This window comes from Eretmochelys imbricata, chromosome 12 (genome assembly GCF_965152235.1).
Source record: "Eretmochelys imbricata isolate rEreImb1 chromosome 12, rEreImb1.hap1, whole genome shotgun sequence".
In the NCBI taxonomy this organism is placed as follows: Eukaryota; Metazoa; Chordata; order Testudines; family Cheloniidae; genus Eretmochelys; species Eretmochelys imbricata.
In genome coordinates, this window is record NC_135583.1 from 38203033 (window position 1) to 38219954 (window position 16922).

General features: G+C 38.3%; 1 protein-coding gene across 4 annotated transcripts in view; it reads left to right on the top strand.

Annotated features, from left to right (window-relative positions):
* BANP (BTG3 associated nuclear protein) overlaps nucleotides 1–16922 on the top strand; it is a 242893-nt gene that overhangs the window by 54498 nt on the left and 171473 nt on the right. For all 4 annotated transcript variants that reach the window (XM_077831218.1, XM_077831220.1, XM_077831219.1 and 1 more), the window contains exons 5-6: nucleotides 6809–6931; nucleotides 8350–8525. In XM_077831218.1, coding sequence (XP_077687344.1) covers nucleotides 6809–6931; nucleotides 8350–8525 — 299 coding nt within the window. The remainder of the gene's footprint in view (nucleotides 1–6808; nucleotides 6932–8349; nucleotides 8526–16922) is intronic.

The following is a 16922-nucleotide window of genomic DNA, read 5'->3' on the forward strand; positions in this document are numbered from 1 at the left end:
TTTGTTCACGTTAAGTTACAAGTTAGTAGTATATATTATTCTATTTTTGTACCCTTTACCTGACTGTGCATAACAGTAGAATGTTAATAGTTAAAGGAGTTAATACAATTTCTGATTGTTTTAAAATAGCCCAGTTTTCTTACACTCTGCCTATGTCAATTGTAACACTGTCCAGAGCTACTGTTTTTTTTTCTATTTCTCTATATCACCACTCAAGAGCTGAGGCCAAAGGGTTCTTTGGAGACCACATATTGCTGTAAATTTAATTTTCAAAGCACTTCAGTTGTGTTAAAAATAACAGGAGTAATAAAGAAAATGTGTGACAGTTATAGTTATCGACACACAGGTATTTTAAACTCCCTTAAGTAACCAGCCTTTTTTTTTGGTGGTGGTAGTAGGATCCTTGGGTCCCTTGCACCATTATCTTACTATGGCTTAGTAGGTAAACGTTTCGAAATTTTCATTTATGAGTGGTACAGTGGACCATGACAACGTGTTAAATGGCATCCCTCAGAGAACAATAAACCACAACAGACTTTGTTTAAACAGTTTTCCTCATTGGCTGGTGAAATTTGTCTTGAAACCAGTAAATCATCTCTGTGTGTTTGTCAGCCAGTTCAAAGGTAACGCCAGCCTTTGTACATAAACTCTGCATAAATGTCTTTTGTAATTTGGAAAATCTCTGGTTCTGACTTATATATTTGAGCTGAAAATATCAGAATGCTTAAAATGTTACCTTATGTTTTAATACATGCTGTTTTTTTATTTACCTTTTTGTACTGTCAATTGCCTACACCTTCATAAATCTGTTAAATACATAAGTCGCTCTGGGATGATGGCTGGTGTACTTTGGCCTCTGTCTGTAAAGAACCTAATCATAAATGCTCTTTATAAAGTCTGGCATTCTGTGATACTCCAGATGCTAGGGACCCAAAGATAATTTTCAATGACTGAACCCTTGTTACATTTTATGAATAAAATTATAGTTCTGGATGACAGTCAGGTGTGGCCGGGGGATGAGAGATGTAAATGACAAGAATCAGTTACTGAATGTCTGTCCATATGGAGCTTTTGACACCTCATCTTCTAGACATCAGCCTGATATTTTCCTTTACCTTAGTGCATGATGCATTCATTCTCATGATCTTTCCTCTCTGGGACTTCCGGGACCAGATTTAAAAAAAAAGAATTGAATTTGTTCATTGCTTTGCATCCATCCATACAGTAATGCAAATCCCCAAGTCAGGGATTTCCCCACTCACTGGTAGTTGGGAAATCTCAAGTGCACCTACAGTTCCTGTCACAAAGATCAGCCTAGAGTAGAAGGACCCTGTGAATGAAAGCAATGTTGACCAAGATAAAAAAACCCTCAGTAATCTGCTGATCAGAAGAAGTGAAAAGATCTGTAAGAACAGATATTCTTCTTAAAGATGCACTCGGGTACAGCGAAAGAAAAAAGATGTAGATAAAGAAAGTTAAATTTTAAAAATATTTTCTTGTACCTTACTTATTTGTCTGCTTGTGGGTGCAGTTCTCTGATTTGTGCATGCATATGTGGGATTGTACATGCAGAGTAGGCTCAAAGAGTCTGTCAAAACATGAGGCTGTGTAAGTCTCCCTCCGCCCATCCTACTTTCCTTACCAGTTGGAGTTGCGCTATAAATATCTCATCAGTCTATATAAGTGTGTCTAAGGATGCAAGAAGAGAAACTGCGTGTCTGAAACGTTCTTGTCTCAGTTTTTCCGTAACTCATTTCCATCCATCTGGAGAAACTCTTGATCTTGTACCTTATGGGAGACGAAATGTCAGTTGGTTCCTACTGTTTTATTTTTCTCTCCTAATTAGAAAACTAATCTGGGAAGGGGAGGAAACATTGGTTTTGGGGGTACCAAAAGTTATCTTCCTTTATTGTCTGCATTCTGTATGACTGAAAGGTGATTGTCCAAGAAAAAACAACAGCTGAGACTGATGGATATGAGTCATACATTTTCCGAGTTAAGAATTACCTTTGGCAGGAACCTTCCTTTGCAAAGTATACAAGGTTCTTTTGTGTGTGTGTTCTTTTTTTAAAGTCAGAGACTAAAATATAAATATTTGAAAATAATTATATTACTTGAAAATCATTTATTTTCATGTTCATTACTTGTATAAATAATACTTTGTTGGGAGGTGTCATGGATTGTTGACTTGGTAAATTGTTTTGTTTTTTTTCCCCAATCCATAAATATGTATTTACCTACAGACAATGTATTTTTTTTTGAAGGACATTTTTATTGTATTCAGAGCACCCAAAAATAGCTATGAGTATTCTTTTTCCATACTCCCTCAACTCCCTAATCTGTCCCCAGAAGTGTATATGCTGACAATGAGAGTTGTCTCATTCTTCCTATTGCTAGTTGATCTTTCTATATTAACACAGGAATAAACGTCACATTATTATTTGTCTTCATTGATGAATGTGCAGCTTCTGAAAAGCTCTGTCAGTTTCTGCACTGAATATTTAGTCTGTTTATTCTGCTTCCTTCTTAACTATGGAAGAGGAACAATTTTAAGAGGACTATCTAGAGATGAGAGGGAGCAAGAAGAAATTACAAAGAACCTTGTAATAAAATGTTATAATATTTTCCTCTCTCAGATCTCCTAAGGCTGGCTGTGCCCAGGATTTTCATAGAATTGTAGGACTGGAAGGGACCTCATGAGGTCTTCTAGTCCAGTTCCCTGCACCCAAGGCAGGAATAAGTATTATCTAGACCCTCTCTGACAGATGTTTGTCTAACCTGCTCTTAAAAATCTCCAATGATGGAGATTCCAGAACTTTCGTAGGCAATTTATTCCAGTGCTTAACCACCCTGACAGGAAGTTTTTCCTAATGTCCAACCTAAACTGCCCTTGCTCCAATTTACACTCATTGCTCCTTGTCCTATCCTCAGAGGTTAAAGAGAACAATATTTCTCCCTTTTCCTTGTAATAACATTTTATGTACATAAAAATTGTTATCATGTCCCTTCTCAGTCTTCTTTTCTCCAGACTAAACAAACCCATTTTTTTTCAGTCTTTTGACCTGGTGTAGAGCTTGTTGGTAGTTTTGTAGGTATTGTGCAGACTTCATGTTGTCCCTGAAAACCTTGATCTGAAGGTCCTGTTCTCTTCTAGATTTTTCATTTTTTTTCCCTCTTGCAAGTGCAGAATTGAATCCTCATTGAGAATGGTTCTGTAGATAGCTGTTCAGAATGCTGTGGTATTGTGATTTGTATATTTTAATAAAAAAGTGGTAGCATCTGGGAGGATGGAGGAGTGTTTGTAAAGGGGCTTGATTCCACAAACTGATCTATGAAGGCACACTCTTGTGCCTGTGTAGTTTCCCATGGATTTCAGTGAAACTCCATGCAAGGGGGCCTCCGGTGTGGAGCAACTTGCAGGATTGAGGCCTTGGTGTGTAACTGTTGTCTCTTTAAAAAGTCATTATGCTTGCAGATTGGTAAAGTGGCCTAAATCATAAACTCCTTTATCTCCCAAATAGGTAATTGCTTGGGCTTGAAAACATCAGCCCAGAATAAACTTCATCTGGTATAAAGTACAGCAGCCTACCTCAGCAACATGCATTGCCAAGAGCCCATCAGCCACTCTGGTGGCTGCCCTGTAGGACACTGATCTAAATTTAAGATCTCGATCAAGTTATTTTTGAGGTTCTGAATTGTCAGGAACCAGGTTACCTAAAGGATGGCCTCATCCTCCGGACATGGATTGCCCTCAACAGCTCCGCTCCTCAGGAATGGTAGAATGCATTAAGAATTGTAAACTTCTTCATATTTAGGACCCATGTCAAATTCAATGAGTAATACCAGTGTCTTTGAACTAGTAGATGAAAGGTTTCTGTTTCCATGTTCTCTATCTACCACCAGTATTTCCTGGCACTAGATGGGGAGCTGCCTACTGTTGTTCTGAAACCAGATGTAGCCTCCCCACACCGCTAAATTAGCCAGTTCCAAAGGGTTAATAAATCTGTGTCTGGATTAGTAACCCTGGGTTAAGTGCTTGCAGATAGAGCCTCTTTCTAGCTTTTTTTGTTTGGTTTTGGTTTTGCTGTGACCCAGTTTCCTTCCCAGAGAGACTGTTGTCCCCAGCAATTGTTGAAGTGGAACAACTATTTAGTTCCTAAAGGATAACATAATAGACACAATTTGGCAGCTTCTTGCTTATAAGGTTAATCATGGTAATTGTACATGGTGTCTGTATAAGTCTGTGTGTGCACCGAGATATACAGCACTTTTTCAACAAAAGCATGTTTAGTGGCCATACAAGAAGTATAGTGGCTTAAAATCCGAATCACCGTGCTTTCACCTCACTACTTATATTCCATTTGACCCATTTGGCCAAAATCATCCCTAGTGTAAGACCACTGATTTCATGGGCTTTTACGGGGGATGAATTTGGCCTCAGACAGAAACACTGAATAAAGCAACAATGAGCAGGCTGTGGTGCTATTGCAGAAAAGGTGGGGCAAACAAAAAACTGCAGTGTATTGACAAAGCAAAATTCACTGAGGAGCCAAAACACTATGTGGCTCTTAAATCCAATGTTAATGGCTTATATCAGGGTGTTTCTGCTCTGTTCATTTTTAAGTTGGCTTATGTTAACTAAATGCCATCAGGCACACTTTAAAATGCTCTTAAAAATGAATTAGTTATTTTTTTTAAAAATGGGTTTTTCCCATTTTAGATCAATTCTGAGTTCTAAGACTTTGGGGTGGTGGGAAGAAAGCCTGAGGACTTCATAAATAGAAGCTTAATTTTACTGCATTTATCTCTATAGCTGCAATTAATTATTCAGCGTATCCATTAAAAATTAAGCCTTGGTAAGTGACACTTTTAAACATGCATTCAAAATTTATTGAAAATGGGGGAAGTGATGATAAAAAGAACAATGTCTAAAAGAAAAATAAAATGTCTTGAAAGAGTCTCAATCTGTTCTTATAAACTTCAAAATATAACCATGTAGTACATATAAAAGATGGGAGAGGAGGGGAACAGAGACCGGAAGCAATGGGAAGGAGTGGGTAGAGCAGGGCTCTAGTGTTGCTAACTTTCATGATTTTATTGAGAGTCTCATGATATTCAGTGCTTTCTGAAAACTGCAGCTGCTGGAATCAAGAGATTACATGAGAATCTGAGTTTTGTTAGATAAAAAAATATTCTAATTACATAGTCAAGGACAAATGCTTGAAAGTGTGACTTGAGTGCACCATAAACATTCAGAACCCAGAAAGCAAATTAAAAAATTTCAAATGCATTATTTAAAACAATCTCATGATTTTAGGCCAGTCTTGTGATCTTTTGAGACCTGACTCATTTTAAACGTTTGGGGTTGGCACATACAAGTTCCAGTACATTCTGTACTTGTTCACAGTTGAATTAAACCCCCTCCAGAGTATGTGAGGTTCACAGGGCTTCAGATCCAACAGATGGTTGTCAATCTATAATGAATCCCATTTGTTATGGGCAACAGATACAATTATACATAGATTACACACACATCCTTTGGCAGTAGGGCTAGAATGCTGTTCTTTTAGCTCATAAATACAGAGTTCCATCATGGAGATAAAGAACAACTCCCTTAATTTACTGTTAGTTCTTGTAGTATGTGGCTTATCGTCTCTGTAGGCCAGTCATGAAAGGGGTGACATCACATGCATATGGAGACATACATATACACACACACATACAATATGTTAGAGCTGAAATAGATAGAATACTGCTGTTATCGGATTGCTCAGGTTATTTCTTTTGTGTGATTGTAATATATGTCAGACTAAAGTTAAGAAAAATGAATAAATATCAGTAATATTTTTCAGATGTTGGCCAATAAAAACAATAGAAAAAGTGCATACAGTGATGAGAAATTATCTAGTCTTCTCCTTGCCACCCCAGCAGGGGAAAATGTGTGTGTTTTAAGTGTACTGTTGAGTATAATGAAAACATTTAGTTTTGCACACCAAAACTATCGCGTACTTTTGAAAGATTTTGTAATGGCATGAGAATAATAGGATGATGATAATCTCTGAAACCAATTAAAATAATAAACTGCCTGCCAAATAATTTTATTTACTTTACCTTTATTTTTATATTAACCCAAAATTTTACCCTATGCATTTTTTGTTTGGATCATGGAATTCTTATCCGTTTTTTTTTTTAACATTAAGTGCACACAAACAATGGTCTAGTCCCATCAGTAACTAAAATTAGAGTCTTTTCCTTTTTCTCTGTTCTGCCCCCATGTCCTAAAAAAAAACAAACAGATTTGTTAGAAGATCAGGTGTCTTCTCAGTTAAGCCCATCAGCTCAGTTTACAGCAGAATGCTTTCCCCCTCCTTTTCCTTTGGGGGAAATATTCCATTAAAATGTTGCTTTTTATTGTACTGTTGCCGGTTTACCTTACAAAATCTTCACCCTTGTAGTAATTCTCCAAAGCAGAAATTTGAGGGCTCTTAGTAACTTTTGTTTACAGACTTCCTCTTGATTATCTTGAGTTGGTAAATTCTTTATCACCCTGGAAGGGGTAAGAGACTGTTAATAATTTCAGTGAAGCAGTCGGTCCCCTTGGAACGGTATGGATGTCAAATATGTGGATTACAAGCTGTAGCATTTGATACATAGTAAACAGCTGTGATGTTGGGGATGGGGGAAAAACAAACCCAGAAACAGCCTTTCAGTTTTAGTGTAAGAGTTCATTTAAATACAAAGACTGGGTTAATGTATTAAAAATGGTTTGCTTCTTTACATTCTGTTTCTCTCTGTTTTTGTCTTGCAGTGTTGTCCCACAGACTACAGTTATACTGAACAATGATCGGCAGAATTCAATAGTAGCCAAGATGGTTGGGCAGGAAGAGCCATTGAGCAGAACATCGGATTCTCTGGAAAATATCCTTAGCAAGTTAGTAGCAACAATTGCAATCCTTCCCCTACACTTCATCATTTCTTACAGGAAAGCCAATAGAGGTCTGTCTACTGTAATTACAAGTGCAAAATAAGAACATCCTAGGCAACTGAGCCTGAGGAAAAAATATTCACAAAGTAATGAAAAGGGCCAGATTGACAGCCCTAAAAAACAAAGTCATCTGTCAACAGAACAGGTACAGCGCAGTGCCTCAACCTTGATGTGGAGGGAGCATCTCTGAGGGGAAGGGTTAATTCAATCTCTTTTGCCCACTGAGTCCTTGGCGTCCATGCTGAGCTTTCAAGAAGGGGGCCCATTGTGATGGGTTTCGCAATGTGGACTCTTGTCCTCTTTGAACTGTACTGAGACCTACCAACTCATTAACTAAAGGACATTCAGTGGCCATCTGTAGTTATCACTTCTGTTCTGGCCAAGGCTGGATTTGAACTAATTACTTGAAAACAAAGGCTCTGTATTGAAAACTGTTTGAAGTAACAAGCCATGCTAATTTAACAGTTATGTAAAGAAGTTTCTTTATACTTATTGGTTACATGTTGTGTATAGACATTTTGTTGATAACATTTTCAGATGGACTTAAACAGCAAACTACCTTCTGAGTAATTAACATTAGATAGTACCTATAAAGCAAGCCAAACAGCACTTACTTTTAAACGAATATTGACACTTTCAAAAGGTTTTCATCTTTTAATGCGTTTAATTTATTTGTGAATCAGTATGTGTAGCTTTTTCATGCAATTTGTATAACGTTAACACATGGAAATTTATTTTAGAAAGCTGGGGTTATTGTTAAAATTTCTGACATCTGTATAAGGACATGTCTCTTTCTATAAACTTTCTTAGCTCTTTTTGGAGGCTGATGGAGTCAGTTGGGATGTCTTCTGTTCATTCATGCCATACAATTAATAGAATATACATTTTATTTAAAGCTGCTTAACTGAATAGCTAAAAGCAATGGAGGGAAATTAGTCAATTCAGTTTTCTATAGATTGTTCTTCATCTGAACCAGAGGCAAATGGCTTTATTTTTATTTAATGTCCTACAGGGAGAAGAAGAAGAAACAAAATTCTTGTGTAGCCTCTTGTGTATTAATTTTTGTTACTATCAAAATATTTTTGGGTTTTATGTTAACTTAATTTGCAGAAATATAGTATGTATTTCATTACTTGATGTCAAAACACCTGCTGAATGCAAACAGTTTTAGGGTTATTCTGCTACTGTAGTCTTTTCAGCTAGGTAGCTCTTAATCTAGACAGACTAGCTTTTACTAGAAGAGTCGTATACTCAGTAAAAAATCAAGTTGTTAGTATTTTTTAATGCACTAGTAACAGTATATTACATTCTTTAAGTCTAGAATCATGCTTTGCCAAAGTGTGAATTCTTTTTTTCTTTCTCAGTGCTGTTCCAGGTCGTAGACAGAACACCATTGTGGTGAAGGTGCCAGGGCACGACGACAGCCACAATGAAGATGGAGAGAGCGGGTCTGAGGCCAGTGACTCAGTTTCCAACAGTGGCCAGTTAGGAAGCCAAAGTATTGGGAACAATGTTACTCTTATTACACTGAACTCTGAAGGTATGTGATCAAACTGTAAGGCCATTTGAGCAAAATGAGCAGGGTGGAGGAATGAGCTAAAATTCTATGAGAAGCTCTTGAGATCATGTCAGCAGTTCAATCCTTAAAGAACTATGAAAAAATGCTAGAGTGGCCTATCCTATAGGAATCATCAGAAAAGACTGAGTAACAAGCCAAAATAATCCAGTTTCCTTTAACTTGCTGTTCATTTTTCTAGGCGGAAGAGCAAATTAAGTGTATTTGTAATACTTAATAGGTATGCCCCAGAGCACAGCCCTTGATTTAACAGACTCTGTTGTATTAGCAGTATAAGAACACTTAATTTCAATGTTTTTAAATTTTTTTTTTTGCAAAAGTTTTGCAAAATGATTACCAAATACTTTGGTCCTATCTCAAAGTTGAAATAGAGAATTGGGGAAATAATTACATTCTCTGGGAAGCATCAAAATGTTCATTGCCTCCTATAACTTATTATGCCATTCCACTGATGCTAAAGTCTTCTGAAAGTAAACAGTTATTTTGGAAACTCTAAACAGTTTTTTAACAGGAAATTTCTATAAAAAATGTATTGTTTCTAGGGTAGTTCTCTCAACAGTTTCACAGTTTTCTACAACCTCTACACAACCAAAATCTCTGCAAAACAAAGACAGTGGAATATAACACTTCGAAATGTGTCTTCTATAGACAATCTGTTATATCAGTGGTTCTCAAACTAGGGCCGCCGCTTGTTCAGGGAAAGCCCCTGGCGGGCCGGGCTGGTTTGTTTACCTGTCGCGTCCGCAGGTTCAGCTGATCGTGGCTTCCACTGGCCACGGTTTGCCACTCCAGGCCAATGGGGGCTGCGGGAAGCAGCGCAGGCTGAGGGATGTGCTGGCTGCCCTTCCTGCAGCCCCCATTGGCCTGGAGTGGCGAACAGTGGCCAGTGGGAGCCGCGATCGGCCGAACCTGCGAACGTGGCAGGTAAACTGGCCCGGCCCGCCAGGGGCTTTCCCTGGACAAGCGGCTGCCCTAGTTTGAGAACCACTGTGTTATATGTTGTAAGTACTTAGGGTATTAAAATACAAAGTGAATTCTAGCTGCTATATTTTATGCAACCACAAAAATGTTGAAAATATAAAACAATTAGAAAGATGCATGTTTTAGGTGAAAAGTGTCATGTGAGTTTAAAAAAAAAAAAAATCACAATAAATCATAGGTTTTTTATAATTGGCTTGATTAATCATGTCACTAATTTTTAAACAGAGGCCTGTAATTTGAACCTTAGACTATAGAGTCTTTTAATTAAGTTAATTATCCGCTAGCTCTTCTTTTATTGAATTCATAAATGAACCATTCCTTATATTTATTTCATATATGTTAGTGTGTGGTTATATTCATGCACTACAGGGCAATATATTAGTATTTGGGTACTCAGTTTATCATATCTTAATGCCTGATTTTTCAGAAAATGCTGAGCATCCACCCTCTGAAAAACAGGTCCCTTTAAGGTATCTTACACTGAGCACCCAAAATCTGAGGCTGTCAGAATGACTAACAACTTTTGAAAATGTTGGCCCATGCTATTTGGGGCAGGGACTGTACATCTTTTATATATACAAAGGTTATGGTCACTACCAGAAATAAATGAATAATGTTTAGACTATTTCTCATGGAGTGCTTCTTGACTCTTCCAACCTCTGACATGCCTCCCGTGACAAAATCTGCTTCCAAAAAGTAGTCTGTATTGGGGGGGAAAGGCAGGAGATCCAAATTTTGAAGTGCCCACATTACAAAGTAGGCTGGTTGAGGATAGTTTTGTCATTGCCATTTGAAAAATCAGGTCTTGTAGCAATGGGATTTGGAATACTTTATTTGTGCAATTGCTGATGTTTTTGGCAATTTATGTATGTATGTATGTATGTGAAGAAATTGAGTTTCACTGTTCTGGTATCTACAGAGTCAAATTCTTCTCTCAGACACATATGTTCATGTCTTATTGGCTCCCATTGTGAGGACATTTGTTCATACTTTGTGGATAAAATCATGTGGAGTTAGTCCCGAGCTGACTGCTTCGTTAGGGTGAGGGAATATTTTACAGGATGAATGCCAAGTCATCTCTTCTCAAGTTTCAGCCAGTGTCACTCTCTGAGATACTAGATGTGTTGTTTCAGAGTATCAGCCATGTTAGTCTGTATCTGCAAAAAGAAAAGGAGTACTTGTGGCAACTTAGAGACTAACAAATTTATTTGAGCATAAGCTTTTGTGAGCTACAGCTCACTTCATCGGATGCATTCAGTGGAAAATACAGTGGGGACATTTATATACATAGAGAACATGAAACAATGGGTGTTAGCATACACACTGTAAAGAGAGTGATCACTTAAGGTGAGCTATTACCAGTGGGGCGGGGAGGGGCGAACCTTTTGTAGTGATAATCAAGGTGGGCCATTTCCAGCAGTTGACAAGAACATCTGAGGAACAGTCGGGGGGCGGGGGGAGGTGGAATAAACATGGGGAAATAGTTTTACTTTGTGTAATGACCCATCCACTCCCAGTCTTTATTCAAGCCTAAGTTAATTGTATCCAGTTTGCAAATTAATTCCAATTCAGCAGTCTCTTGTTGGAGTCTGTTTTTGAAGTTTTTTTGTTGAAGAATTGCCACTTTTAGGTCTGTAATCGAGTGGCCAAAGAGATTGAAGTGTTCTCCGACTGGTTTTTGAATGTTCTAATTCTTGACGTCTGATTTGTGTCCATTTATTCTTTTACATAGAGACTGTCCAGTTTGACCAATGTACATGGCAGAGGGGCATTGCTGGCACATGATGGCATATATCACATTGGTAGATGCGCAGGTGAACGAGCCTCTGATAGTGTGGCTAATGTGATTAGGCCCTATGACGGTGTCCCCTGAATAGATATGTGGACACAGTTGGCAACGGGCTTTGTTGCAAGGTTAGGTTCCTGGGTTAGTGGTTCTGTTGTGTGGTGTGTGGTTGCTGGTGAGTATTTGCTTCAGGTTGGGGGGCTGTCTGTAAGCAAGGACTGGCCTGTCTCCCAAGATCTGTGAGAGTGTTGGATCATCCTTCAGGATAGGTTGGAGATCTTTGATGATGCGTTGAAGAGGTTTTAGTTGGGGGCTGAAGGTGACGGCTAGTGGCGTTCTGTTATTTTCTTTGTTGGGTCTGTCATGTAGTAGGTCACTTCTGAGTATTCCTCTGGCTCTGTCAATCTGTTTCTTCACTTTAGCAGGTGGGTATTGTAGTTGTAAGAATGCTTGATAGAGATCTTGTAGGTGTTTGCCTCTGTCTGAGGGGTTGGAGCAAATGCGGTTGTATCGAAGAGCTTGGCTGTAGACAATGGATTGTGTGGTGTGGTCTGGATGAAAGCTGGAGGCATGTAGGTAGGCATAGTGGTTGGTAGGTTTCCGGTATAGATGTGTTGGGTGTACTTCCACGTTCTGGACACCTGTGTTCTTTCTCGCTGGAAAAAGCCATTGAGAAGGAGGCTCAGTCAGATAAGACTGAGGTTTATATTGGTTAGCTGGGGGAAGCAACTGGAAGATGTGGCACTGATGGCATTTGGCCTTCTTTGATTGCTGTTTTATTGTTTGTTTTCACAATGTGGAATTCTGATTAGATCACTGGCTGCTGCTAGATGATTTGGTAGGAGCAATGGCTAGGAGTGCATTTTCCATTTACCAATGCCTAGGAGGGTTGTGAGTGTTCAAATGGACCTTGTGACTGTCAGACATGCCTTTGTCACTTTGAGATTAGATTAGTGCAGTATGTTGCATGTGGGGCTACATCTTAAATACATCCAGAAACTAAAGCTGGTGCAGAATTTGGCAGCTCATTTGCTCTAAGCAGCATATGTTAGAGTGAGCATTTTACACCAGTGCTCCATGATCTGCATTGGCTGCCATTTGGTTTCTGGGTGGAGTTTAAGGTCCTGGTTTTGACATAGAAAGCCCTGAATGGCATAGGATCTGCCTACTACTCTCCTCCATGCCACATTTGTGGCCTGTAAAGATATTAAATTTGGAGTTCCTTCAGTATAAAAGATGGGAGCTGCAGACATGGTGTTCTTAATGAGGGCCCCTTTGTATATACCTCCATTGGAGCTGGGGGACTCAAGCTAGCATGCTAAAAATAGCTGTGTGGATGTTGCGGCATCAGCAGAGGCTTGGGATAGCCACATGGTATCGGACACAGGGAGTAGAGTGAGCTTGAGCTCCAGTGGCTAGATCAGCTTCTGTTGGTGCTGCTGTGTCCACACAGCTTTTAGCATGCTAGCATGAGCTTTGCTGAGACGGGTCTCTCTTCCTGGGCTGGGGGCTTGCTCCCAGCTGCAGTTTAGACATGTGCCTTGACTTTGGAACTCATTTTCAACTCCTCCATCTACTTTTGTCTGAGTCTGTTGACCAGTAGAGTATGCTGCAAACTCTTTGTATTTTCCCTAGCTTCCAGAGAGCAGGGGGGAGGATGATGAGCAAGGGGATTTCTTGCTGTTATTTTTTTACCTGTCTGTAATTTGTTAGGATGAGTTAGGTGCAATTGGTAGAACAGTAAATTATAACAATTGTATTTTTAAATATTGTCAAAGGCCCTAGAGGATGTGCTAAACTTTTATTTTTTAAAACAGAAATTGAAATTAAAAATAAAATAAATATTTATTTATATTACTTAAGATTGTTATGTGTTTGTTTTCTCCTGAAGATGGCCTTTGCAAAAGTCTAATGTAAGTCTGACTAGTTTCTGAGGTGAGAATTTTGACATGCACACTGTTGTCAGAAAAGACAGTTTGTGACATTGTAATGCATATATAGTTAAATACTTATAACAGCAAAAAAGTATTTAGTAACTCTTTCCTAAACTCTTGTCAGGTGGCACTAAAATGTTGCAAAGACTGTGCACTTTCTGGGAAGAGAGACCCCCTGCAATTTAAATTTCAATAATCTCACGTTTTACTGAAATTGTGCTGATTTGACAACTACTCAGGCTTTCAAGATGGATTTAATTTTCCTGGGTTTAGGGCTTTTTCCTGCAAGGGAATCTATCTACAGGAGAGGCTGATGTTGCTCAGCACCTTGCAAAAACCAGTCCCTTAATCCTCTGCTCCTTTGGAATGGCAAAATTCATCTTTTGGAACTACCACATTTGTATCAGCAAAATACAGACCAAATGGCTAATTTGTTAACATTTCATACAGCTCTGTGTCAGTTATTTGTTGCAGGGACGAAGTTTCTAATACTATGAAAAATATTTGTTGTAATCTGCCCTCTTTGACATGCTTGTTTGGCATAGGTTTGTACAGAGACAGACGTTGGCCTTTTATGTGATTGTTGTATATGTAAATGTAGGTGAAACAGCTAATTCATTAATGTGGCACATCCGATTTACTTTGGACCTTTGGTAGAATCATCCCTTAAAAATCTCTCTGAGATTTATGAATGCTTTGAGAAATGGATTAGCAATTCCCCCTCTGTCCCTCCTTCACTCCAAGATTAGAGAAAGCTTTGCTCAGCTGTAGAGAATACTAAGGAAACGAGTTTACCATATGTCACAGAAATTAAATGATTAATAAGAAAAGTTTTGCAGAATGATAGGTCTGTCTTACAGATTCATTTTCTTTATTGATAAAAGCCAAAAGTTGCAGTTTACTCTTATATTCTGCAAAGAGCAGAATTTTGAATGGCTAAAGTTGTTCAGAGGAATCTTGAATGATCATAAAAATTTGTATTATTTCTTGAGAGGCCAGAATGGCACAGAACAAGTAAGCCTATCTAGTGGCAACTAAAATTATCTAGTCCTGTCTACTTTACAAAAATAACCATGTTTAAACAGGTTTGTGAAGTGTTATGGTTTCTGTCAAAGGATAGTTCCAGTCCTGTAGCCGGATCCACGTGGACTGATCCTTGTGGACCTGCACAGTTATAAGGGTCTGTCATTGCCCGTTTAGATGCCTTTGCAGGAACAGCACCCATATGATAACATTTATATTACATGTCAGTATATACAAAAACCATGTTATAATCATGTTGAAGAGCCATGCTTTAGCTCTTCTAGATTACTAGACTAAAACATAGTTTTCCAATATGATTGTAACGTGCTTTTTTTCTACCCACAGAGGCAAGAATAAACCATGTTAAACATAGTTTGGCCACAACTGGCTTTGAATATGGTAATTTATGTTGTGACAGTGTGGATAAGGCCAAAATTATGTCAAGACATACCACAGGCTTTCAAGATACATCATACGATAATCCTATCTGGGGGATGTTACTGTGCCTCATTCCTTGTAGCTTGTGATGCTTCATAAACTAACCTGGAAATGATTTCAAGTCACAATACCAAGAAACTCAGCACTATGGACCAGATGCTGTAAGGTGCTGAATGCTTCCTCAGAGGTAAGGGAACTTAGTACCTTGAAGAATCAGGTTCATAGTATTGGATAATCACATATTTAGATGTTTGTTTGCTGTTTACAAAGGCCATTTTCCCCTACCCAATAGTCTTTCTCAGTCTTAGCAACACAATTTGTGCTCCATATCTGGACAATCCAGTTATTACTAGAGGTACACTGAATCAAACCTCCAGATTCAAGAAGCTCCAAATCATGGGAATTTCGTAGCTTGTTTTTATTAATAATGATTCAAAATAGTTTTGTATGTGCAGTAAAGGATATTCTTTGTTTCTTAATAAAACAGTCTGCTTTAAAAAAACTCATAAAAACCTAAGGTATTTACCCATATTATAAATTCAAATTATTGCCTGCAGAATTTCAGTTTTAAAAATTTAGCAGTAATTTATATGAAAAAAAGCATCTGAAAGTGACACGCTTTTAATTTGTATATGTTAATTTTCACCCCTAAAATGGGCAATGAATGAACACCCCTTAAAATGGGGCTCACAGTGGAAATACAGACAACTTAGTGAAATACAAATGGGACTAGTAATAAAACTGTCTCATATGAAGTAATTATGCTGTATTGAAGATAAAGCTCAACAACATGTGTTTTTTGGAGAACAATATCGGTCAAGAAATTCCCAGTGTGAGTCCGCTTTAAACAGGCTGAAAGGCTTATTTTAAATAATAACCACTACTTTCTCATGTTCTTACATTAATCCCATATTTTTTGGCATAGAAAATAGCAGGTGCATCCTTAATTAGTCCACTAAGAAATAACATTCTTTATACTGAACTCATATTTTACCCCTCAGCTATTAATAATACTATCAGCAAAGATTAGCCTATTGTCATTTTGAGTGTAGGCTTAATAAAGAGTGCGTCTTGTACGGTATAGAATATCTTAGTTACAGCCTGAGTTTATCTCTTGGGAGATCAGAGAAGCGTGGTGTGTGAGGACTGGTTGTGTGAAGAGTACAAGGACATGGCGAAGCGTTTTAGATTAAAAACCATGTGTCTGAGAATGGGTGATCAAGTAATGTTGATGCAAGTTGGAAACTTTTGTTCCAGAGGATCTCCTTTGAAGAGACTGCCTCTTCCAGAAATAATATTGTAAAAATAAATGCTGCTGATTTGCTAAGTGATTAAATATGGGTGGTGAATCAACTTAAAAATGGTGCTTTGCTTTGGGCCTTCTATTTCTGGAGTTCTGGGTTTAAGCCTTCATTTAATTCCTAAGTGAAAATAAGTTTGTGCTCACTTTAGTCCACATCAGAAAATCCCCCAGTCAGTTTGGCACCACTAATAGTCTCCAAGTAGAAGGGCTTTAGTTTGGAACAGCAACTGTGGCAGTGCTGATGAGGGGTTAGGCTCACACCTTCGGTTGTGTGTGGAAGATGCACAGAAACTGCTTATGCTAGCCAGTGCCATTAATCTTTTTGCTTCCATGAACATCAAATGTACACATATTTAACTAACAAAAAGGTTTAAAAACCTCCTTGAATCATTTACACTTATAGCTGCCCAGTAATTTAGTTGGCATTGATGACTGATTCCCCCGACTGGAATGCTATCACTGCTAGACTGAAAGATAGCATGTGTTGGTTCAATAGCACACTGATGAAACAGGCTTGTATTATTGAAGTGCTTCTCTGAGTCCTTGCCATTGATTGAGTGGCAGTATAGCTACTAACTTTTTATTCATACCATTGAAAGGGAGAGAGATTTTAAGTTGAAGAAAAAAGCAGTCTTAGCCTGAGAAAGTACTCCGTCCATATGTCTCCAGACTTTTGTGCAAGCACCTTCAAAATTATAGTAGAGGTCAAAGGAATTATTGCTGAATTGAGAAGCAATGGTGAGATGCAACACCTACCACCTATGCCTAGGAGAAATGAGAAACTTGGATAATCCGAATTTCCTTTTCAGTACCGCTGAAAAGGCAGAAAGCTTTTTGAACAAACATATATAGTGCATCAACCAGAACATCTACTGTAGTTACAACTGTCAGATCTT